Genomic DNA, 25,929 nt, shown 5'->3' with positions numbered 1-25,929 from the left:
GCTACATACCAGAACAGATTATTCCAAGATCATCGGTGTGAATATTGATACCCGAGGGAGAATCCAGAATATAATCACAGCTGAAGAGACTCCTCTCATTTCCTTGACAGTGAACATTTGACATGCTCATTTGCCCAGAGCCATGGCCAAAGTACTTTGCTGGTAAAACTTGTACATCGTCCGTGAGGAATCCTATTATCAATATCAACAAATACATAGTATAAAACAGATTAATAGATTAACAAATAGATAGTATAAAAAGTAAAAGTGTCTTGTTGTTCCTGAAAAAGTTGATGCCATTTTGAATGTCAAGTGTGGGGAATATTTATTATGTAATTTGTTTTTTTAGTCCCAGATTGTGCACGGTGACCCCGGTTTGTACTCTTGATTTTGAAACAAAGAAAACTTTTCTGAAAAAGTTTAACCAAAGTCGAAGGCTTTCCTTTTTTGAGGCACGTATCACCTGAAGAGCATTTTTATACAACACGTAAAATAAAGTAAGTCATTGATATTCATTTTTGGTGACATCATAGTTTTAAACATGCAGTCATTTCACTCGTTCTTCCCTGTAAATATATTAGTCATACATACCCATTTCCCGGCAAACAACTTTGGCATTTTCTTTTGTAAAAGAATGCCTTGAAACAGTGCTCCATGTGTTGTTCATGAGAACTTCCAGTCTCCCCTCATATGGTGTATTGCCACCTACAAGACGCACTGATTCGACTGTAATAGTTATTAGAAAGCAATTCAATACAACGGTGGTCATCAAAGTTTAGATACTGTTATATTTAAAGCTGAACCGTAATTAAGGCTGAATTATCAATTCAAACAAAAATTGTTCGGTTTTGAACTATAATGCAAATTTATATACACTCTGTTCCTCCAAATATGAAAATTTTGAAGAGGAGATCGACATATATACTGCGAACATTCCATCAATACGTCACGAAAAAAGACAGGACTGTCTTACATCCTCTTGTCGCCAACTTTAAGCTTCGATATATTACAGAGAGTTAGCTTTATTTATAAATTGAAATAAAAACAAGCCAACTACGGTAATTCAAAGCATCAAGTTATTCGCAATTGTTGAAATTTCTTGTATTTTCATTTTGTAGACAAATAACACGAGCTAATGAATGTCAACCAGGCCATGTGATGTTAGGTATGATCCTTGCTATTTACCCCAACACTAAATTTCACATTATTAAAGCAAACAGGAATAGCGCACCTTTGCAAGTAACAACTGCAACGTTGCTGCAGGAAGTATATTGGAATGGTGTTTTGGATTTGCAATGAAATATGCTTGATTCTTGTCCATTACAGTGAACTTCAGACATCCAGCTTTCGTATCCTCTGTCGCTGCCTGTTGATCCGGTTGCACTTTTGGCGCCACTGGTGAACCCTTAAATTAAAAACAGCAAGAATGTGCTTGTCATGCTACCTAAGCTAAAGCTTAACTGTGATATTGATATTCTCGACATAAAAAGGCTTTAATGTCCCTGCATTAGCTGAAACAATTAACATTTAACCACATCAACGTATGTATTCCTGAAAACCTAAATATTGGTAAGTGCTGGTATTTGGACTCTGTACTCGTCGTGTACATGAGAATGGCACGACACAAATTTGAATAATCTCTCAAAAATATGTTTTCCCTTTCTCTGTACAAATCATTATGTTGTCATTCGTTATGTAAATAACAATTACAAGTTGATATGCAAATCAGGGCAATAAAAACTTCGGGTTTTTGCACAGAATCGTTATTTATAAAGACCGAATACCTGCATGGTACCCAATAAAAATTAAAATTTTTCTGCTATTTTCCTCATTAAAGCCTCTATATAATCTAGATTTTAATCTGAATTGCACAGCTTTTAAACAGTCGATGACATTATATTGATTAGGACCTAAATACTAGTGCCTTTGTGTGATCAATTCTATTGTTAGAAAGTCAGTTTGAGTTGTTAGTCTTGACTAGGGTAAGTGTATATCTGATACTTTTTCGAGACAAAATTATATTATGCAATCTTGGAAAATACGTTTTAGGCCATTTTGTGTAGTTGCTTGATAAGCTTATGTAGCTGTGGGGACAGAGCTGTGGTGGTTACAGACGGGATTCTTGCTTTTTACAGGCTGGTTTTGACTTTTACGACTTTTAACTCTGCAACCATAGCTATGGGAACTTCTATAGACTAACGTCCAAATTCGCCCGCAAGCACTCCTTGCGCGTTTGTTCGACGATATTTCGAGAAGTCTCCATCCAAATTACAAATCGCCAACACTCATCGACAGCTTGGTTAATGGGACTCACCATGACCAGAAATCAGCATAACATTCACCAAAATATCGCCCTTTTTCCAGCTTTACGCGACATGACTACCCGGAGACCGCCATTTTTCTAGCGTAAAACTGTTGATCGAGGCACACTGCAGCACGTCTCTACAGTGACGTGATCCGTGACCTCTCAACTGCTAAACATGACCACCGTTCGTCTTCTGGACATTGCCATTCTCACATAACTGAAATTAAACTTTAACCTGGGAAAAAGTTCTCTCCTAGGATATGCGGTTTTTCATAGGATGCAGATGCCGAACATAATCTCAGTTTGTCTTTAGAAGTTTAGAGGTCATCGATCATGTCACTGCAGTTACGTGCTGCACTGAGCCTCGACCAACAGTTTTACGCTAGAAAAATTGCGGTCTTTGGGTAGTCATGTTGGGTAAAGCTAGAAAAAAGGCAAAATCTTGGTGAATTTTGAGCGGACTTCTGGTCGTGGTGAGTTCCTAATATGCAGGCTTTCGGTGAGTGTTGGCAATTTGTAATTTTGCTGAAAACTTTTAGAAATTGATTTTTGTTTGGCGTTAAGGAAACAGATCCCTGATAACCGTTTTGGGAATAAATACGAAGAAAGCAGTAACGCCGTCAATCTTACTAATTGCGGTCACATGCCTGGTGTAAAATCCCTAGTGGTTGTTAAGCTTGCGATTTTATCAAGTGTCTGCTATCGAAACTATTTTATATTAATATGGCTTAAAATATGCAAGCTGTTGCTATTGCTATCAACAATGGCTGAAAAATCTCTCGAGAAACAAACGAAGTAAATAAAAATATTCAAACTTGCCTATTTCTCTGCAAACCACATCTGCCTCGGAGAGATCCCAGTTCGAATCATGGCATACTTTCCCCCATCTTCCTCTGTAAAAGACTTCTACTATTCCTTCGCTGACATCCGACAGTCTGACGTGACCTTTCAATACAAATATTGAGAAAATGCGTTATCATGTACTTTTAAGTAATTGGCAAGCAATACAATTATTGCCATGGATATGAATGCTGTATACACATGAAATATTTATTCTCTTTCAAACATCCTTGGGCCTTTTAATATAAAATAGTGGATTTGAATTTAATATTACCTGATATTATAGTGTAATATAAAATTTAAATAAACCACAGTCTTGCACGTGAAAAACCATTTTGTCAAAATTTCAGATTTAATTGTTGGCCGACACCATTAAATTTGTTCATGACGTTAAATGTTTATCCAGTGTTACTCACACTACAAAGCTCAATCATTATTATTACTTTGTAACAAAACCTGTGAACACATGCGAATAATGAATGAGCTTGAAAAACACTTCATATTTGTTACATTAACCCTTATAACAATATAGGCTTAAGATAATTAGATTCAATCTTCGACTTTTCAAGAATCATAAGCGAATTACATATGTCGGTATTATCTTATAAGCTCTTCGTAAAAATACCTTGGCATACCACTCCAGCTGTTTTTTCAATTTTACAATCATTTATTCCATAGTTCCGTGTTGTCATACAATCGGCTAGGCTTCGTTCACCTCCATTGCAGCTTAGTCCTGACAACCATATCGGACCAACTGCATTTCGCCCAAAGTATGCATTCTTTTTGACTTCTGATACTCCGAGAGGGAAACCTGGAGTTAAAAGTACATGCGAACAAAACACTCTCATTGATATTCATCGTACGCTTTGCTATCTTGCAAAAATTCCTACGACCTAGCACAAGTATCGGCAATGCAGCTGTATTAAGTTAACTTTTGGAAAATGTATCCATAATGTTCATGATGATTTGATTCACATTGTGGTAATATCAATTGCGGAATGATCATGGAGCACAAGGTTCGTCTTTTAGTTATCAATTTCTGATTGCGGAGTACTACGAGTTAATGAATACAGAAGATCGATGCAGATTGCTGAATATCTATATAATGTTCCCTCGTGGCAAAGACTTGAACTAATCCATTGTCAATCACAACTTAGTATAAATCAGTCAAATAACATCTGCTGCCACCGTGGTTCTCAAAAGTTTGTACAAATGTTACAGGTACGATGGTTTTGTAAACTTCATCTCACTGGGACTAAATGCCCAGCAAGTCACGCTCTCAAAATTTACCTCAATTTACCTTTTGACATGAGTATACTTATTACTCTTATTACTTCAAGTACAAAGTAATTATATCTGTTATTTAAGTTTCATACATCTAGCTACCAACACGAGTTGACGTGTTACAATGTAAGCCACCACATTAACTGCAAATCCATCGACCTTGTGTACGCAATATCATGCTGCTTGTGTAAAATAGGAGAAACAGGTGACACTCTGTACAAACGTATACAGAACCATCTTTCGCTTTTTAGAAATAACAACCGAACTGAACCCCAATATACTTTAACTGGAAGCCCCATACAATGAATAATTTCCAAGTGACAGGCAAAGAAAAACAGCAAAAAGTAATAAAATTTAATTTAATTAATTTAAATTAATAAATTCATTTTGGATAAAGAAACTAGACACCATAAACCACGGAATCAGTAGAAAACAGTAGGTTGCCAGCTCCACTAGAGGGCACCCTGGCATTTGGACATGCACCAGAAACTATTGCATAATTGTTACATAATTACTATTTTGTCATGCAAGGACGTACTGAGTTCTGAACTTGACAGTGGCAGTTCGAGATCAGTGATTGCAGTGGTCCAAATAGAGAAGAAGCGCCTAGTCCCTTCGAAATATCTTGGATATATACGCTCAGAGGGGAATTGATGTCAGCATATAAAAAGCATTGAAAGTTAAATCTACGCCTAGCAGAAAATCTCTCTCTCTCTCTCTCTCTCTCTCTCTCTCTCTCTCTCTCTCTCTCTCTCTCTCTCTCTCTCTCTCTCTCCCTCTCTCACACGTTACATGCATCTAGCAATCATGAGACTACTTTTACCCTTAGGATGTTGGCCTGTTTTAGGGTTAGGGCGTACCATTGTACTTAAGTTCTCACTTGGCAAATTCGTTTATATACAATATATACACATATACTGATGCTGTACATGTGTCAAATACGTTAAGTATACACGTATGTATACTATTAAAATGCAAAACTACAGTGTACACTTAGTGTGCAAAGATCTGCATTGTGTATGATCTGCATAGAAATACGCTACGCATATCAACGTATTGGAATGTACCATATGCAGAGATATATGCCGTTCATACACAGGCCATTGAAACGTCTCTGAAACGGTTCTGGGCCAATACTGACACAGAAAGTTATGTGTGGACACTCCGAAGTGGTTCTGAAGCGTTTCAGATTTGAGACGGTTTAGTCGGCCCGACCAGAGCCGTTGTAGGGATTAACTCTATCCGCAAATCGCTGTGTGGACAGACTGAGCCGCTTCAGAAGCGTTTCAAACGCCCTCATGCGACAGGTATTTGTAACATAAAACAAACAACAACCAATATACAATATTCACTTTCGCCATGGCTGCCGAACACAGTACTACATCTCGCGGTATACTGGTCCGACGAAGAGATAAGCTTGCTACCAAAATCCTATCAATTCGAACAGAAAAAATTCATTACGATTTGAAAAACGTCGAATTAATAGGAAATTAAAACTGCCGAAATAATTTAGTGGTCGAATTTAATTTGGAACGACGAGGATGAAATTTAAGCGAGACATGTTTGCCATGTTGAGACTGCTTCAAAGCATGGACTGTGAAATTTTGTGAGGTCGACAAATTTCGTAACAAAAAAACCTCAAACGCACGTTGGTGTCACATCAAAATCAAAGTGGCCGCGATTACAAACGGAACAATCTGTGAGACTGCCACCGGCCGCTCGACGGACGACACGTAAGTTGACATCGTGTGCCAGCCCTTGGAAATATATTGTAACTCCTTGACAGGCAGATGAGATAGTCTTATAGCGTTTGATGCATTGAAAGTTTGTAAAAATAATAAAAAATTACATCACCGATCATAAGAAACGTGGTGTTGAAGATAATAGTTTTTAAAAGAAGACTATGACGACCATATTTCTGTAAGTATTATCTAACTTTAGAAAACCAACATCTGAAGATTTACTTCCACCAACACTTTTGGATTTGTTCCACTCTTTATTATAAGATTAGTCGAATTTCTGGAAAGTAGGTGTACATTTTCGATGTCTGTGTATCGTCTACACCGAAGTCATATCCGAAAGAGTATAATCAGTTCGCGACCGCGTAAACCTCTCTCTCCCTCTCTCTCTCTCTCTCTCCGGCATTTCAATGTTTTATATTGTCGACATTTATATATCAGTCTGAAGTTTCAGGTCACTGCTCATTGCAAGTAGTTGATGTCAATTTTTCCGTATCGGGCATGGTCTCTATCGTCACTCTAATTGTTAGTGTTTTCCTGTTATATTCCATATCAAACTCAAAACACAACGTGAACAACGCTGATAATATATTGCATATTTCGTATCGAAAACCGGTAAAGTTCGTAACTGGTGACATGTCACGCCCTGGAGAAAGTTCATCACCATCGATCGAATGTCCGTGGCGCTTTTGCTTCCAAATAGACATATTGAAATGCACAGGGAACTTCGCGGTATGGCAATTATATGAACTTTACCTTGAAGAAAGTCTGTGACTTTAAACTGGCCGTACAACCAAGCAACAATAAACATGGCGGAGCAATGATACCGATTTCAGAGACTTCGATTTTTTTTCATTGCGACCTCGACCGCTGGTGAGAGCGAATCGTCTATTTTTTTCCCACTGGCTATTTGGCTTTGAATTTTCAATTGCCATCTTGCGCTAAGTTAAAGCTAAAAACAAGACGGGCGTTCTCTGTAAATCAATAAGCCTTTTGAATATGAAAAAATCGGACATCTGAACCTCAACACGCAGCTTGAAAGTTGTTCTCCGAATCAGGACAGGGACATCGGCCCGGGACATCGGTGAGGCCGGATTTCACGTAGTAGCTATGGAAACCGGCGGCTCTGTCTATGGTTCGTTGTAAGAAACCATGCAATGTACGCTCCCTTGGGCCGTGGAATTTCGCCGTACCGCCTCTACAGACTACACCGTCTATTACCTAACCATGCTATTAAACAATCACACGATAGTTCAGTAACATATATCTTCATTAATCTACCGATCATCCACCGTCGAACACTTCGAAAACAATGGTCGCGGTCACGGATTCAAGGACGTTCACAAGAAGAAATTATCAATAAGTGGCGCGCAGAATTATTTTTACTGGTTTTGAGAACTTCTAAAATAACTTGTAATCTGTATATCTTCACACATCGAACCGATATTGTATACCTATCACCGTCGAGAACCGATATTGTATACCTATCACCGTCGAAGTTTATGTCTTTCACTGTAGAGTTCTTTTTATCCAAAAACACAATATCAGAAGAGTCCCACAGAGCAGTCAAATGAAAGGATAATTGCTTCAAGCGAATGAAATTGCACGAAAGAATGAAAATCAACAGCACACCATGGACGTGATTTAAAACAATAGAGCTTGTGAATAGGACTATTTGAGTAAAAAGTGCCGTTTTTCTCGCAATTTTAGCAACTGTAACGACCCTTTATTCTTTAATACCTTTCCATAATTGAATTAAACTAGGTTTAGGGCTTATACACACAGTGTACACTGATGTACAGAACTTTAAAAAGTATTCTGCTGGTAACGAACAGGGGTTTACACTCTAATGGGCGCAGTAAAAACAATGGTCACGTCCATAGATTCAAGGACGTTCACGGGGAGACACGATGGCAAATAGTGCAGTGTTGTAAAATTGCTTAGACTAGTTTTAAAAACAGTACAATATCTGGTCATCGGTGTACCGCTACCTGTGAATCGAAACGACAAGTGTAGACCTATAGCTTCGAAATTTTATGGGAGAGACACCACGACTGAGACCGACAGTAGCATAACAAACTATAATTCCCAATTGTGCGTCGTGTTTAATACAGACATCTCTGTAGGTGATTCTGGTTTCTCTTGAATCAAAAGTCCGACATTGACAAAATTGACATAAAATAAGTCCGAAAAGTTATGTTTTATTCAACTAACTGATTCATCTCCTTTGATATCCCCTATTAGCTACATGTAAACAGTCCGGAGAAAGACTGACATCGATGTCTCCCGGGCCCCCATTTCTTCACCGTTTTGCAAAACATCTCATCAGCCGGACGCATGGGCAATATCTTTGTACGTTGGTCAAAACTAATGACAGTATAGGTCAGGATGTAACATCGGTCAAAGTAATATTGAATATGGAAGACGAAAATGCTTTCATTGATTGACAAAAATGAGAGGGAACGAGTCAGTAAATATCGAACCATAAAGGGGAGATCGAGACTGCCATCCCCCATGATTAATCAACTGGGAACAAAATATATATTTCGATCAACAGACTTACACAACCAGAGACAGCATTTTATTCAGCTGTAAAATAAGTCACCGCCTTTCCTATAATAACACCCCGTTTGCGTTTCGATCTACTCTGCTCTGTCTCCAATCGGTATGGCCGTCCGGGTTTCGCCTGCCGTACTGACTGATACATGGTTATTTCTTCACATATTTTTTCATCGTTTGGCATAAAATACAGCATCTCTTTGGTGCACAAGGCAAATCAACGTTTAGAAGGAAAGTCACAGGAGGTTAGGATATTATATTATACCGTAGGTGAAATTAGAATGGAATGTTGAAGATGAAAAGACTTTTATCAGTCGACAAAAATTGCCATAAACCGAGAATTGAGATTGTCTATATGATTTATTAATTGGGAACAAAAATATTCGATTGAGTCATTAAGTTTGTGTTTGATTCGTTTTAAAATGTGTTCCTACATTCTTATCCGATTGTTTGTGTTAATAAAAATGTTTGTTTCGCCTCGGATATTTGTAGGGAAGTTTGGATTAGTGTGGACGGTAATGTTTTGTTTGTGTGAGGAAAGCTTATGGCGAGGCGAAACAAACATTTTTATTAACACAAACAATCGGATAAGAATGTAGGAACACAATTTAGAAACGAATAAAACACAAACTCGACACAAAAACATTTTGGATAGTTCGGTGGGGAGCCTCTTTCACATTCTTTACAGCCAGTACGACGTCATTCGTTTCAGCCATCTTGTTATGCAGTATGCTTGGCCATACACACCTTTTGAACTCGAGAGGGCGCATTAAGACGTCTTAAATATCAAAACAATGGCTTAATTTTGTGAGTATGGACACGAGCGGACCCAAACTATTAATCCCCTGTGTTTACAAATCACAAATAAAGTCGCTGAAACGTTTCAATTTTTGCTGTATGAACGAAGTAATATACGTACATATGCAATCAATATTGTGTAATAACGTAGTAGATTTTTATGGATCATATTTTTTGACCAAAATAGGCAAAAAAATGTCCCCAAAACGAAAGTTGCACATTCCATCATAATTTCAACATTTTTTTTTTATTTTTTTAAATCCGAAATTTAATTTTCTCCCGATAGAGTTAAAACATGGATGATGGCCGTCTTGAATTTCAAATATCTCAAAACATTGAGTTAATTTGTTTCGCTAGTTCCAAACTAGCACTGTGATCCCTGATTTTCATTGTTGATTTGGTATGATAACGATTGAAAGTTTCATTTAGGAAATTTTGAGCAAAAGTTTAAGTCTTTCACTTTCGAGGTGCATACTACCTTAAGTTGCATGGGCATTATAAGTTACAACTAAACTAGACTTTTCCTTGTCCTTTACATGCTGGTATCACTGAAGCACTTTTAAGTTTATATTGAAATCTGGACACTTAACAGACATTGCCTTAGAATACCTACCAAGCTGTCTGCATGCTACAGTTGCATCATAAATATCCCAATCATCGTCACACACAGAACCCCACATTCCATCATAGTAAACTTCCACCCTGCCTTCATAAAGTGTTGAACCACCGACAAGTCGGGCGCCACCTGTGAAATTAGAATAAAATGAAGGAGCAAATGTTAGTTTTGGGCGATAAGACTTTTTCAACAAATGGACACCGTATTATTTGTCACGACTAAATCGTTTTAATGTATGATACAAATGTAACCTCAACATGGGAATTCCAATTGAATTGAAAACGAATGTTTCTATAACAATTGCTGCATTAAACAAGACCTGTTGACATGAATATTTATTTAACATAGCACAGATTGTCAACAAGCATACCACAACTTGAACGGAAAGGTCGTATCGCCGAGTTCGGAAACGAATTTCCCTCATACAATTTATTCAATACACCAGCAACGATGCATGGCTTTCAATACATCTCTAAATTCATGTATGCTATCGTTTTGCGTCTAAGTCGATCTTCCGTGCACATTCCGTTGCGATTTCCAATGGGACCGGTTTTCAACGCCGGCTTTTAACATGAAACGATTTCATTCTTACAACAGCAGCGGGCGGGGAATTTGAATGTAGAGGCGCTCTGATGGTAGCTAATCGTTGAAATAGACATATTACGAGCTTCGGAAGAAAGATAAAATGAACGTCGCCTTGCTTAGTTCAAGAGAGAATTTCCTCGGGCTCTTTATTGGTTCAAATCCAGTCCTGGGTGTCTCATGTTACTAGTATGTACAAGCACGCGCACTAAACATAAACAATAAGGGGGAGCAGATTGTGATGTTTTATAGCAATCATGAGTTAGATTCACCTACCTTACAAGAAGTGTCTTTAGCTTTATCGTTTTTATCGTTTATTTTTTGTTGGTAGTGATATAGATAATAGCCTGTCACCGGTAAAAAAAACGCCGGGCCGCGCTAAATTTGCGAACGGTTATAAAAAGCATGGAAAAGTTAACACGGAGACATGCAAAAAACCTTGTGAAATCGAAAAATTCTTTACCTATTCATATTTTCAGTTTACATTAAAAATTAGGTATTTCGAAACAAATTACAGAAAAGGGTGAAGAAATTTTGAGTAAGACTGATCTAAAACGTTACGATCCCCAGTTAGAGCTTGGCATGTAGCGGCATGACCCAAATCAATTGCAGGCTGCATATCCGGTTACCTCGGAGTCAGATTGGTAACTTCGGAAAACATCGACAACCGTTCGTAATATGCAAAACACGTGTGACTGTGACTGAGACTGAATTGTCAGTAGTTCCGTAGATAAGCATGCATATTTGAATAACATATACCCTGTTTTCACGATTTGTGCGCACGAAAGCTTCAAAAAAGGAAACTAAATGACCAGCCAAGTATTTTAAAATAAATTGGCAAAGAACGTTAATGAGGCTGATGAGTCCCTCGGGTCAACTGTGCAGGGCTGCGGCTGACATTGATGAGTGTGGATGATCAAACAACGCAATGTTGATTTAGCCAGTGAGAGTGGTAACGATGTTTCGACGCTGAAATTTCAAATCCAGTCATCTCAACTTAATTGAATCACTGATATAAAAAATGTCAAACCAGTCACAACGCCAAGGGTATTTTTTCACAGTATGAGAGAAAGATTCAGTTTCAATGTCTTAAGGAAAAAATGAAATGTTGAATGCCTTCAAAGCGATATATGAAGACTCTCACTGTTCATAAATTTTACACGACCACAAACAAAATGGTTTTTCAGGATCACCAATCACTCCAAAAAGAGGATACCGTTTCTTGCGTGTTCATTACATGTCTGTCATCGAGTTGTATGTTTTTTTTGTGAGTGCGTATACATAAAAGTGATTTAAGTGATAAGTCCGTACGTTTTGTAAATTTGGCTCAGGATCAAGATCACTCAGATTGCTATTTGAATTTGAGTAATCTTGATTTACAGCATACATTAACATTTGGAACCGAGGTCAAATGGACATTCTAGGACCACGCTTTGTGAAAATATGCGTTCTCTGAATTGAAAAGCCGTGTTCTGTACATAAAGGCATTCGTTATACATTCACAGACGTAAGGTGTGAGACTTGATGAAAATTAAAGCCGCACTTTTCAATCCCTGGTTCTCGCATTAGTGGAGTTCTCCTCCAGTCAAACACATGGCCAGTACGATGTTTGATTTCTATTACATTTATTACACAAACTGATTTCAATATTTTGTCACCTTTTGCTAATCCTGCAAGTAGAGCTTATATAACCGTTTGACTGACGGTCGGTTCAAATTGCCAACGGTCATTTATTCCCCAGCACCACACTCGAATTTCCTTAAAAAACGTCTTCCAGCCACGTTAGAATTGGAATATAACACAGAATTCGATTGGCAGCCGCTTCGTGCTGACCGCTTCGCAGTCTGTCAGCGTTTTTGCGGTTGGAAAAAAATAAAAAGTGGCATTTTCTGGAGCTTGTGCCCTCATGTTGCCTGTTTGGTGTCCACTTACACAGTGAACGCCGCCATAGGCTGGCGCCCTTTTAAAGGGAGGCTCCGCCTTTAACGCCGTTCACAAGTCGAATTCCTGGAAATCTCTGAGCAAATGGAGTGATCTTACCCATAGCATGGATCTTTTACATTTTTATATTCTTACCATAATTCCCACTGGACAAAATGCTTAATATATATTCAGTATATTTACGTATATTGACATATATGGAACACAAGATTAATCGTATACGTAACGTATATCCTTGTATACGGAACATTTCAATACGTTGATTGCGTAGCGTATTTCTATACAGATCAGGAGTATACGTAATGCAGGTCTTTGCACACCGAGTGTACTCTGTACTTATGTGCATTTTATTAGTATACGTACGTTATACTTAACGTATTTTACACATGTACAGAATCTGTACTTATGTGCATATATTGTTGTATACAAAGCATTTTGCCTATTGTCCCCCTTCATAGGGGACCTTGGCGTTGAAATTGTATTACAGCAGTATATTGATCACGCAGAAACGGCGATCAGATTGGTCGTGGCGTAAAAATAATCGTGCCATATTCGCAATATAGCACAGTTTGAACAGTTACCAGCGTGAGCTAAAGAAAAATTCCTTTTTTTCGTTTTTACGCCGGAATTCCGATTTAATATTATGATATTATAGCAATAAACCAGATGAGCGTTGTGTACTCGCTATCGCTCGTGCACATATCTTGTGAACTAGTTAAAATCTCGTGGTGTACCGTCGTTTGCTGTGGTTTATTGCTTGCATATGGCACTGCGTGTTGCAAACAAAATATTTTGACTGTACATTTCAGTATAGTATACTGTAGATGTGTAGGTACACTTGCACATACATATGTGCATGCTATTGCACATACATACATGCATGCATACATGCATATATGCATGCATACATAAATACATACATACATACATACATACATACATACATACATACATACATACATACATACATACATACATACATACATACATACGTACGTACGTACACACACGCACGCGCAAGATAATGAGAGTTCCTGTTGCTATGACTGCTTTATCGATGTGGTGTAATTAATACAAGGAAATGATACTCACTTTGACACAGAATAGATACGTCCTGTCTAGATCCTGTCTCGATGTCTTTAGGTGTTTTCGTGTGTGTGCAGTCAGTTACCAATGAACTTTCGATGCATGACGAATACGTCTGTAAAATTTTCCCCTCGCTATTTCCATAAAATGCCATAGGAAATATTACTGCTGCACCAAGAGGATAACCTTGAGAAAATTGCAATATTACGATTCAGTTACAATCGCATACTCAAAATATGCTCAGGTGTGTTGATCAAACACAATTCTATCAGGTTTGACAAAATCATTGACAACAATGCTTGCATTGGGCGCTTTGTAGCTATAGCTTTTGCCATATTCACTGCATCATTCTGCATAATAATTTGGCCTTCGATTGCTCGTTTCATTGGGAACACAGCTACAGCTAATTTCTAGCAATAAAAACTTATATAAGACATTCACAAGTCGAAAGGGCCAAAAGGTCAATATAATGTGTTCGTCTTACTTGTCTGTAATAGGGTTGAAGGCAGATAATACAAAGAAGGTGAATCCATGCGAACTTGTCAGAGCAGAAGAGTTGTACGAATGTAGGTGGTAGAGGCAAGTAAAGTTTACATAAGTGACTGATATATGATTTATTTAATAATTTTTAAGCTGATTTATGGTAATAATAGCCATACATCAAGACTAGATTTCTTTCGGTGTTCATTTCTAAACAGGAGACTATGATAGCAAAATGATACTTTAGTAGCAAAATGCTACTATTGAACTGAAAGAGCTTAATTTGAGTCCTGGGTGTCATAAAAGTTTTGATGGAAAAATGACTCCCTAAAATTAATAAATTGCCAGTCCAGTTATTCTAATGATGCCTGAGTCGTATCGGTACAAAGCAAATATTCTTTGACATGGAAGTAGCAAATGAGTTGCTACAGATGGTACCCTTTTTTAAGCCGACAAGAATGCGTGTGCTAGTGTTTTTCATCAAGAAAACTTAACACATCAGTCAAGTTTGCAATAGAGAACTGAAAAACAATAGGAACGAGATTGACAACAAGATTTGTTAATTTTGCATGAGTTATCTTCCTGATTTCAACACTTTATAATTCTCTGCCTCTTTTCTATTCAATTTAACATCCCAATTTGAGTTTAATTCATTTCAAAGTTTTAAGTAAACTTTACCTATCTCCTTACAAGCAGCATCTGCAAGTGAACGCGTCCAGTCTCTTGAATAGAATGTCAAGTACTCCTCAAAGTTTCCATCATCATCAAAGTACAATCTCTCTAGTCTGCCCCCATGAGGAAGAAATCCATCTGAAAGCCTCACTGTCCCTGGAAATGGATAGGGATGAACTATCAATGTGACAGAGCACGATTGATTGTCACTGATCATTAATGTCGACAAGGCAAATATTATGAGTTAATATACTCAGTTACAAGTAAGTAAATGCAGAGAGCTCAGTGCCTGTTTTCGCTGCTCATTTTACGATTACTACAAAAAGGCCAACCTTTACTCATCAATATGCCCTCACCTTTGACAGTCACTTTGAATGTGCAATTTCCAAGGTTTCCTGCAGCGTCTTCAGCTGTATAAGTTACAACGGTTTCACCAAGATAAAAGAGAGATCCGGGGCTGTCGACACTTGTTGCTGTCAAATCATGATCAGCATTGTCAGTAACGTTGATTTCATCATAGGACCAGAACACTTCTACTGAGGGCCAATGGTCAACTTCTGCCTTTCGGTCTGCTGGGCACGTTACCATAGGAGGTTCAGAGTCTGCAGTTGTAAGAAAGGTATGAAGGTTCCATTAGCAAAGGTCATACACTGTTTCTAAATCAGTAGCATAAGTTTGCGGTGTAAAGAGTTCAGTATAAAGTGCAAGTATCGTAGGCCATATTAAGTTCCAGATTTAAATTACATGCAACTGGAACCATAGGAAAGCCAGGATAAATAAACAAACAAACTAACTAACAAAAAAAATTAGATATTCAACCAAGCAAGTAAATAAGCAGAACCGACAAAATATCAATATACAAAAATAAATAAGCAAAACCAAAACGAGTAAATAAAGAATCAACCATTACATATGAGAAAACGTACTAACAGATAATGACCGATCAGCTTGGCAGTTTATTTATTCACATCAATTAGTATTATGCCAAGTTAGCCTATGACGTCGGACTATCAAGTACAGTTTCCCTCAGCTGCTGAGAGGAGATGTTCACGGAGGTGCTAACTAGTCCTAGTTAGTTTGAATTAGCTGATAAAGAAAGCCTGGTTAAAGATCGATTCAATCTTTTGTACACTTGCCAGTTGCTTCCATGATGGAAAGACTGGGATACAACCAAGAGATTTGTAAATGCAGCGATTTTTTCTGTTGTTAATGCATGTTTCAACAAACGACCCCTTTACTTGTTTAAATGTTTTGTTTATTTAAAGATAAGTCAGGGTACAAAGCCATGCTACAAACCATATTCTTTCAAAAGGCTTTAGTGTATCGGGTCCGATACCGTTTTATTTTTGCTGAAATCTTATCAATCAACCAGATAACCATCCGATATCCTATAAAAGAAAACCTTCAGTTACTCATGCTTTACACGTTCGTCATTGTTTTTATCCGTGCGTCAGTGTGTTTTGTACTAAACAATGCAACATCGCATTGAGTGCTGTCAGTGTTCGCACTTTCAAAGCTTATTCTATTTGAGCTATTTACCCTGACAGTGCCATTTAGAGAATGCGAATGACAGAACGACTGATACAAAATAGAACAACGTGGAGCAACGCCACTTTGAAAATTACTGACAATGCAGTCCGGCGCGGCAGGATTATGATTAGCTGACCACCGGTAAAATTGACCGGTATGGCTATTTAATAAATTTGACGCAGTTTTTCAGGGTTGTTTCACCTTTCGTGAATTGAACTGTCTTCTGAAGTGGAAATTTTGCCAGCATTAACAAGCGTCGACGTATTACTGAGCATCGACGATCCCTGTCTGATTTTGCCCGACGTTTGAATCGTGTCTTTCCCAGCATGAATTATACCTTGTACCTATGTGTAACCGACCACTGCCGAACAATGCCGGGGATGAACCGAGTCTACTAGTCCAACTTTTAACGAAAAAAATGAATATAAATTTTACAATGCCTTGTAAAGTACGGAATAAAGTTGAAAATTATACGTTTGGCATATTTAAAAGAATGGATTGCTTCGGCTAAGAGATGTGTCGTTCTTATCTTGTCTGTTTTGTGATAAATGTGTTTTGATATGGACAGCATTAGTAAGGAGAGAAATTTTCTGTCAGTTTGACACTTGTGATTTAGTACCATAGATTAGTTGACTTAGCTCATCCATATTGCAGGCGCATCTGCTGTGTACTTGGCAGTTTATCTAGCATTGTAAATTAGATCTGTGGTGTGATCGTCGGAAAGTTGTATGTTTCATGTGTGTTGGAACTTGTGTGCAAGGGCGAATCAGAAATAGACAAGGTGCTATTAAAAAGATCCGTCAACGTTCCGCCGAACCAGCTGATGAGGCTGCAGGTGTAAACAACGACCTATTTGGCTATCTATTGTTTAACTAGACGCTTGCCACTGATACTTGTCTTCTTTTGTCATCAAAGTAAATAGCCACCCACATGAGTGACAGTTGGTTGTTTGCCTATTTGCATAAAACTCAACCACGTCATGACAAATCCATGTATACATGCATATCAATAAGCTGGTTACCCGTGGTTGTCACGAGTTGAAAGTTTCTCTGGCCGGTTAATTCCTGGCGGCGTTATTTGGGATGAAACGAACAAGTAATAACAATTATATCATACCAGTATATTAATGGCACAAATGCAGCGATCTGATTGGTCGAGACGCGAAAAGAACCGTGGTATATTGGCGATATACCACGGCTGGCATACGTGCGAGCTAACACATTGAGTAAAAATCCGTTTATGACGTTCCATGCCAGAATGTCAATATACTGTTATGATATAATTGCAATGAATCACACCCAGCGACAGTATACCACTCGATTTAGATCAGTTCACTTCATATATACACTCGCTATCGCTCGTGCATATATGTAGTGAATATCACATGGTATACCATCGCTGGGTGTGCTTTATTGCTTAATTAAAAACTATCTACTGTTGATTGACCAATCAGAGTGCTCAATTCAGGGTGTTTTATCTGCTTGTAAAGCCTTGTTCACCAAATTCCAGAAACGAATGACAGCGCCATAGTAAAGTACTGTCCAATCAAAAGTGAACATGTCATATTCTGTAGACATCTCGTACGCTTTAATATTCAAATTTGGTAATGCAGCGAACACCAGCTGCAACACAAAATCTGCTATGGTACAAACATAAACTAATGTGCCCTAGGGCATTTCAACTAATGTGCCCTAGGGCATTTATAGGATGTTCCATTACATCAGAAGGCTATTTCACAAATAAAAGTTTTAATTCATATCCTAAACATGTTACATTGACAAAGGGGACGGTTGACGTAAACACATTCAAAACGAAAATATATCAGTTAGGGGCGATAGTTTTTAAGTCGGATAAAACCCTCGTACTCGGGCTCTTCTGGTACATAAAGTCCAACCCTACGATACAATGTTTCGGCCTGCGGCCTCGACATTTTATCGTTGGGTTGGACTTAATATACCAGAAGAGCCCTCGTACTCGGCCTTTATCGTATACATAACATATACAATTAATAAATAAACAAATAACAAACAACCTCCCAAATAATACATAAATTGATACAAGAAGAAACAATAAATTGAATGAGGATTCTTATTACATGAACTGGCCCGTATCTCCACCTGTGTGACGTACACCAGCACAGATAAGAAATCCATATTACCCCTGTTGTACGTCACCAACCGCAACTTTTTTTCCTGCACGGTACAGTTCATCCATGCACGTCACGACACAGGTACAGACCGATTTGTCGTGATCAATGTCGTGCTCTCATGACATTTTTACAAAAAGGTGACCCGATAAATCCAGACATGGAAACATAGAAGGCATGTCCGGCGAAATTTTGAGTCTCTGAAACTATAGGTGTTCCTGAGAATCGAATGGGGATACGATCGTTTTGTGGCTCAGTAATGTCGCGGCTCCAGTCGAGTCGCAAGGACGTCGCACGTCGTACCTGGCGACCCCATCCAGTTGGCGATAAAACCGAAGTAATCTACTCTCAACGTAAGTTTGACTCAATAAATGAGTACCGTATAATCTTCGGGAAAGCGACATAGGAAGCACAAGCATAAAGTCATTAACAACGATAGTTTCCTTCATCACACAAAAAGTTCCGTAAATTCTTGCTCCGATTCAAACCTGCAGCAATAGACTGTAGCAAAGACAAGCTGTCGAGCTGCAGTCTTAACTCTGCAGAGCGGTGCTGTGGCATCCAATGTATTTTGAAAGTTCACTCAGACAACACTCACAACAAAACAGCGTTTCTGTCAAATAACGAAATTAGGATGAGATAGGTGTCACTGTTTACATCAAAGTCGGTAATACGAAAACACGGACAACCAAGATCGGGATTGACGAGTTGACACTGGTGGAGACCGGTGACGGAATGACGGCGTTTCGGGTACAAACATGCAATGAGGTACACTCTGTGTGTCATCGAACGGAATCTTTCCCGCTCGCCAAGGTCGTAAACTTGTGTCATATTTTCAAAGCAACGGCATCTCTGAGAATGAGAATTACTCTTTTGATCATGTTGTTGCAATAACTTCGTAAATCCATTTGTAGATATTTTAAATAACTCCGAATTCTATGACTATCCGTCGCTAGCACTTTGAAAGCCATGTCTGTAGATGGCCGACTTGCCTTGGCATCAGTACAGCACGAGACAATGATTGACACGTTCATGTGACCAACTTGATGGGATTTATGAATGAAAGTGTCTCCTGGGTTACAGGCCGCTTTACTTGTTAAATGAAAGTAATCCGCGTAAATAAAACACAGATCGAGACGAAATTCATGCAATCTGTTACAATAATTTCGATCCATCTACGTCAACACAAAAATAAGAAGACTGTTCATGTGATAAATATATAATCCCATGGAATTTTTGTCTGTTTGACGTCATGGAATACTCTTGTTTTTCTTGGAGCCGCACAACTTCTCGCCTTCGGCTCAAAGTTGTACGGTTCTGCGAAAACACTCATATAGGATGACGTCAAACAGAGAAAAATACCATGGTAATATATATATTGTTACGATGTATTCTATTGTAAGCTGATGCAGTGAGTGCATTTTTTCTTTTTGCGTGACCAGGTGCACATTGTTTTGTATAATTTATGCGTGACCAGGTGCGTTCATGAATAATTTATATTTATATAGCTGAACAAGCATCAGAAAGTGTACTCCACGATTGAGAAAGAGGCTTTAAGCCTTGTGTCCGCCCTTCAACACTTTGAAATCTATGTAACAAATGGCGTAGGTGGTATCACTGTGTACACTGATCACAATCCGCCAGTGTTCCTGAATAAATTTAAAACAAAGAGTAATAGGTTGTTTCGCTGGAGTCTAACACTGAAGCCGTATTCAATCAAAATAGTACATATCTCTGGTAAAGACAACATTATTGCTGATGCTCTATCAAGGGTGTAAAATAATGTAACAAGTTGTATACGAATTCTGAGGAACAATACTTGTAACTCCCCTTTCAAAACGTCATTATCATGACGTTTTTCTTTTGCGGGGGAGATGTTACGATGTATTGTATTGTAAGCTGATGCAGTGAGTGTATCTTTCCTTTTTGCGTGACCAGGTGCACATTGTTTTGTATGATTTATGCGTGACCAGGTGTGTTCATGAATAATTTATTTTCGTGGTTCTATAAATGAATACGTGTCGCCACGTCGCTTGTCTTCTGTGAGCAGCGTGATGTCCAGAAGTTCCATGGTTTTTGCTTCCCAGCTGCTATCTTTGCCGGCGAAATTTGGACTCTTTGATGACGAAGTAATTATGTCAAGTTGTTTGCTGGCCGGACTGTTCTTCTCGTAAAAACGCTCAAGATTCTGGTGAGTGTGTGTGTGTCAGAGACTTTGGAAACGTCCGAGTCGTAAGAGTTGCACGCTGCACGCTGTGATACCTACGTCGGTCGACTAAAGAACTGTATTGCCGCTGTCAGAGACGTCGCAGTCCTTCCTCAAGTGTCGCACAAGAAATACTGTGTACGGACATTCGTAACTTACTGTGTACGGACATTCGTGAAATAGCGGACTCTGTTGCTAGATAGCAGAATTTCGACGGCGTTCAAGACTGGAGCAAATATCCGACGGGTGTGTACTCTATTTGTATAGAAGCAGTAATTATCGTTTTTTTTGTTCACTTTTACTTACCTGGTCACGCTCAGTTTGGAGTCATTGTGATAACTTGCATTTAATTTTTCATTCATTAGTTAATTTTAATTAAATTCAAGTTTTTTATATAAAAGTCAATGTTTGGAGTGATCTTTGTTTGACCGACATCCCGTCCAGAAACTTTGGTTTACTTGGGTCATAACAAATTGGGGGCTCGTCCGGGATATTGAACAGAACGAGTTCGTTTCCCGTCTGTACGGTCAAGCAAAGTATCGCTCAAGTCACATTCAAAATGGCTGCCTCAGGTGAGTTCAATGTAGTCGAGTTCATGGAAAATGAAAACTTGTCCATTCAAGATTTAGAGCAATTGAGAAAATGCGATTTAAGACTTGTTGCTGATCAAATTGGAGTCTCTCTGAGCAGTGGTATGAGGAAACGCGAAATTATTGATATTATCGCTGGTGATTTTAAATTAGAACTACAACCGCCTCTAGAGCAAACTTTTGCTGACGGTAATTCCCTTGAATTGGCGAAAATTGAATTTGAGAGAGAAAAGCTGAAATTTGAGCAGTGGATGAAAAGTGAGGAATTTAAGAGAGAAAAAGAACAGGAAGACTTTGAATTGAGAAAAATAGAGTTGCAATCTCAATTATCAGGGGAGCACACACACTTTGGTCTAGTACAAGAATTTCAGAATAGGGATTTTGATGTTGCCAAGAATATTAGGCTTATCCCTAAATTTTGTGAAGATGAAGTCGACTCGTATTTCTTAGCATTTGAAAAGATAGCAAAACAGCTTGATTGGCCTCGTAGGTACTGGACCATATTGCTACAAAGCGTGTTGACTGGGAAAGCACAAGAAGTATTTTCTTCATTGTCTGATGAACAGTCCGAAAATTACGAAGTTGTTAAAAAAGCCATGTTTGCCTACGAATTAGTTCCCGAGGCCTATAGACAGAAGTTTAGAAATCTACAAAGGCAGACAGGTCAAACTTTTGTGGAGTTTGCAAGGGAAAAAGAAATTGTTTTCGACAAGTGGTATCGTTCGCTCCAAGCTGGAAAGGAATTGTATACATTGAGGGAAGTGATTTTGATAGAAGAATTTATGAATAGCATCCCCTCAGCTATAAAGACTCATTTGGACGAACATAAGGTGCGCGATTTGAAATGTGCGGCAGCTATTGCTGAAGATTATGAGCTCACTCATAAGAAATTTAGTAGTCCATACAATTTCAATAAATACGTTGATGACAAGCGTTTTACTTCAAAACAACAGTCTGATTCCAAATCCAAGTCAAATTCACAGGAGAAAAAGATTCCCTATAATCAACGCCGTGAACATAGAAAGACTCTTGTTTGCTATTACTGTGGTAAAGCTGGACATGTTAAGGCCCAGTGTTTTAAATGGATAAAGGATAATTAGAAGTTGAGTAAACCGGTAGCGTTGATTAATCCAAAAGATGGGTTATCTGTCGATACTCCCTTGGCTAAAATAGTCCAAATGTCTGTTTTGCAAAACAAACCAGACAATTCTAAAATGTCAGAGTCTGTCCCAAAGGGCTATAAGAGTTTTGTTTCCCATGGTGAAGTTAGGTCATTGGCTAGCGATGGAGAAATTAAACATGTTACTATACTAAGGGACACCGGAACTGCTCAGTCTTTAATGTTATATGATGTTTTGCCAGGAAGTTCAAAGTGTTCCACAAATGCTAGTGTTCTTGTTCAAGGTATTGATGGTGCGTTTGTATCTGTCCCCTTTATAAGGTAAACTTGAAATCTGAGCTTGTCACAGGACCTATTAAAATAGGTGTTGTTCGTACTCTACCTATACAAGGTATAAGCTTTCTGCTAGGGAACGATTTGGCCGGGGGCAAAGTCAATGTTTCTCCCATTATTCATTCAGAGACCGAACAATTAAATGACACCTTCCCAGGCATATTTCCTTCGTGTGTTGTGACCAGCTCACAATCACAGGAAGCACAAAAAGATGAGGCAAATTCCGAGGTGTCATCGAATTCTGGAGTTTGGCTTGCAGAAACATTTTTCAAAGATTTGGACAGTGATGATTGCACGTCTAAGAATGACTCTCCAGAGAGTACATTTACTCATTCTGCTCTTGTTAAGAAACAAAAGGCTGATCCGATTTTGAATGATTTGATTCAAAAGGCATTAGTAGAATGTGAAGCTACCGAAGTTCCGGAATGCTTCTATATCAAATCAGGGGTCCTGATGAGAAAATGGAGACCTCCTTCTGTTCCTTCTGATGAGGAGTGGTCAGTAAAACATCAAATAGTTGTACCTCCACGCTATCGTCTTGAAATTCTACGACTAGCTCATGAAATTCCTATGGCTGGACACTTTGGCATTAGAAAAACTCAAGCTAGGGTTTTATCTCACTTCTATTGGCCTAAATTGCATCTTGATATGGTACAGTATTGCAAAACTTGTCATACCTGTCATATGTTAGGAAAACCACAGCCATCGATTAAACCAGCTCCACTGATTCCAATCCCAGCATTTTGTGAACCATTCAGTAAGGTTCTTATCGATTGTGTTGGTCCTTTACCAAGAACAAAGTCAGGCCACAAGTATATTTTGACTATTTTGGACATGGCAACAAGATTTCCAAAGGCTATTCCCTTGAAAAATACTACTACCAAAGTTGTGGTGGATGCTTTGACACAATTTTTCACCAGGTATGGTTTGCCAAAGGAGGTTCAATCAGATCAAGGATCAAACTTCATGTCAGGTCTATTTCAGGAAGTTATGTGTCACTTGGGGATCAATCAAGTACATTCCTCCGCTTATCATCCTCAATCACAAGGGGCTTTGGAAAGGTATCATCAGACACTCAAAAATATGTTAACAGCGTATTGCATGGAATACCCAGAGGATTGGGATAAGGGTATTTCGTTTGTACTCTTTGCATCGAGAGATTCTCCAAATGAATCGACAGGTTTCACTCTGTTTGAGCTTGTATATGGCCACGAAGTAAGGGGGTCACTAAAATTGATAAAAGAGAGGTTCTTAAGTGAAGATGACGACACTAACCTCCTGGACTACGTTTCAAACTTTAAAGAAAGGCTCACAAAAGCATGTGGCTTAGCCAAAGAACACCTTCAACAATCTCAGCAAACCATGAAAACAACTATGATAAAGGTAGTCAATTTCGTAAGTTTAAACCAGGTGATAAGGTGCTTGTGTTGTTACCTGTGCCGGGTGAGCCCTTATCTGCAAAATTTCAGGGACACTACAAGGTTGAAAAGAGGCTCAATAGTGTCAATTATGTTATTAGTACCCCAGATAGATGCAAGTTGCGCAGAGTTTGTCACATCAACATGCTCAAACGATATTTTGAACGCGAAATTGGTCCAAAACCGGCAGTTGGATTAGCTACTGTCACTCAGAGTAGTTCTGATCACAATGCATGTGGCGAAGAGTCAGATATTTTTGATGTAAACATAACAGAGAATGCTCAATTAAATGGTAAGTTTTCAAACTCCACAGGACTTGCTAATCTGACGACTACGTTGAATTATTTGTCTGAGAGCAAAAGGAGTGATATAATTGAGCTCATTGAAGATCATGAACACCTGTTTTCAGATACGCCGGGTTGTACTTCCTTAACTTCTCATGATGTCGATGTTGGTAATGAAAGTCCTATCAAACAGAGACCCTACAGACTTAACCCTTACAAATCTGCAAAAGTTCATGAGGAAATACAGTATATGTTAGACCATGACCTCATAGAGCCTAGTGAAAGTAACTGGAGCTCCCCCGTGGTTCTTGTGCCCAAATCAGACGATTCAATCAGATTTCGTATTGACTATCGCAAGGTAATTTCTGTAACTCGCACAGATTCTTATCCAATTCCAAGAATTGAAGACTGTATTGAAAAAATTGGTAAAACCTAAGTATGTAACAAAAATTGATCTGTTAAAAGGTTATTGGCAGGTACCACTGACCAAAAGGGCACGAGAAATATCGGCTTTCATTCCTTTAAGGGGTTTATATCAATTTAAAGTCATGCCCTTTGGAATGAAAAATGCCCCGGCTACCTTTCAAAGGTTAATGAACAAGGTCACAGCAGGTTTAGTGTATTGTGTAGTGTACCTTGACGACATCCTGGTATTCAGTGAAACATGGGAAGACCATTTAGCCCATTTAAGAAATGTATTTGAACGACTTGGTCAAGCCAACCTGGTAATCAATCTTGCAAAGAGTGAATTTGCGAAAGCCAGAGTTGTTTATCTCGGTCATGTCATAGGTCAAGGTCAAGTGTCACCAAGGCAGGCAAAAGTTCAAGTCATTGAAAAATTTCCGACATCAACAAGCAAGAGAGAATCGCTCCGCTTCCTTGGCATGTCGGGTTTCTATAGAAAATTTGTTGCAAATTACAGTACCATTGTTGCACCTCTTACCAACCTGCTCAAAAAGAATGTGAAATATGAATGGTCTGATTCTTGTCAAATTGCATTTGACAAGATAAAAGCAGTTTTAGTGAATGATCCTGTGTTGGTGGTGCCAGATTTTTGTAAACCATTTAAATTGGCTAGCGATGCCAGTGACGTCGGGATCGGCACAGTATTACTTCAGGATGATGATTCAGGAATCGAAAAGCCTGTCAGTTACTTCTCAAGAAAGCTTAACAAGCATCAGAAAGTGTACTCCACGATTGAGAAAGAGGCTTTAAGCCTTGTATCCGCCCTTCAACACTTTGAAATCTATGTAACAAATGGCGTAGGTGGTATCACTGTGTACACTGATCACAATCCGCTAGTGTTCCTGAATAAATTTAAAACAAAGAGTAATACGTTGTTTCGCTGGAGTCTAACACTTCAGCCGTATTCAATCAAAATAGTACATATCTCTGGTAAA

At 38.6% G+C, this 25,929-nt stretch overlaps 2 protein-coding genes across 2 annotated transcripts in view; one reads left to right on the top strand and one right to left on the bottom strand.

The window, feature by feature from the left end:
• Nucleotides 1-16,051, bottom strand: part of LOC139141523 (scavenger receptor cysteine-rich domain superfamily protein-like) — a 34,211-nt gene extending 18,160 nt beyond the window's left edge. The window contains exons 1-9 of the mRNA XM_070711116.1: nucleotides 16,039-16,051; nucleotides 15,259-15,504; nucleotides 14,909-15,058; nucleotides 10,139-10,270; nucleotides 3,771-3,956; nucleotides 3,125-3,250; nucleotides 1,325-1,405; nucleotides 592-726; nucleotides 10-192 (exon numbers count right to left, since the gene is read on the bottom strand). Coding sequence (XP_070567217.1) covers nucleotides 10-192; nucleotides 592-726; nucleotides 1,325-1,405; nucleotides 3,125-3,250; nucleotides 3,771-3,956; nucleotides 10,139-10,270; nucleotides 14,909-15,058; nucleotides 15,259-15,504; nucleotides 16,039-16,051 — 1,252 coding nt within the window. The remainder of the gene's footprint in view (nucleotides 1-9; nucleotides 193-591; nucleotides 727-1,324; nucleotides 1,406-3,124; nucleotides 3,251-3,770; nucleotides 3,957-10,138; nucleotides 10,271-14,908; nucleotides 15,059-15,258; nucleotides 15,505-16,038) is intronic.
• Nucleotides 16,052-21,343: 5,292 nt separating this feature from the next.
• On the top strand, nucleotides 21,344-22,474 carry LOC139141522 (uncharacterized). The gene has a single exon (XM_070711115.1). It carries the CDS (start codon nucleotides 21,344-21,346, stop codon nucleotides 22,472-22,474), a length of 1,131 nt encoding a protein of 376 aa, XP_070567216.1.
• Nucleotides 22,475-25,929: the final 3,455 nt, after the last annotated feature.

This window comes from Ptychodera flava, chromosome 10, assembly GCF_041260155.1.
Source record: "Ptychodera flava strain L36383 chromosome 10, AS_Pfla_20210202, whole genome shotgun sequence".
NCBI lineage: Eukaryota > Metazoa > Hemichordata > Enteropneusta > Ptychoderidae > Ptychodera > Ptychodera flava.
Note: the sequence above shows the minus strand (reverse complement) of the source record. Positions and strands in the feature narration are given on the sequence as shown.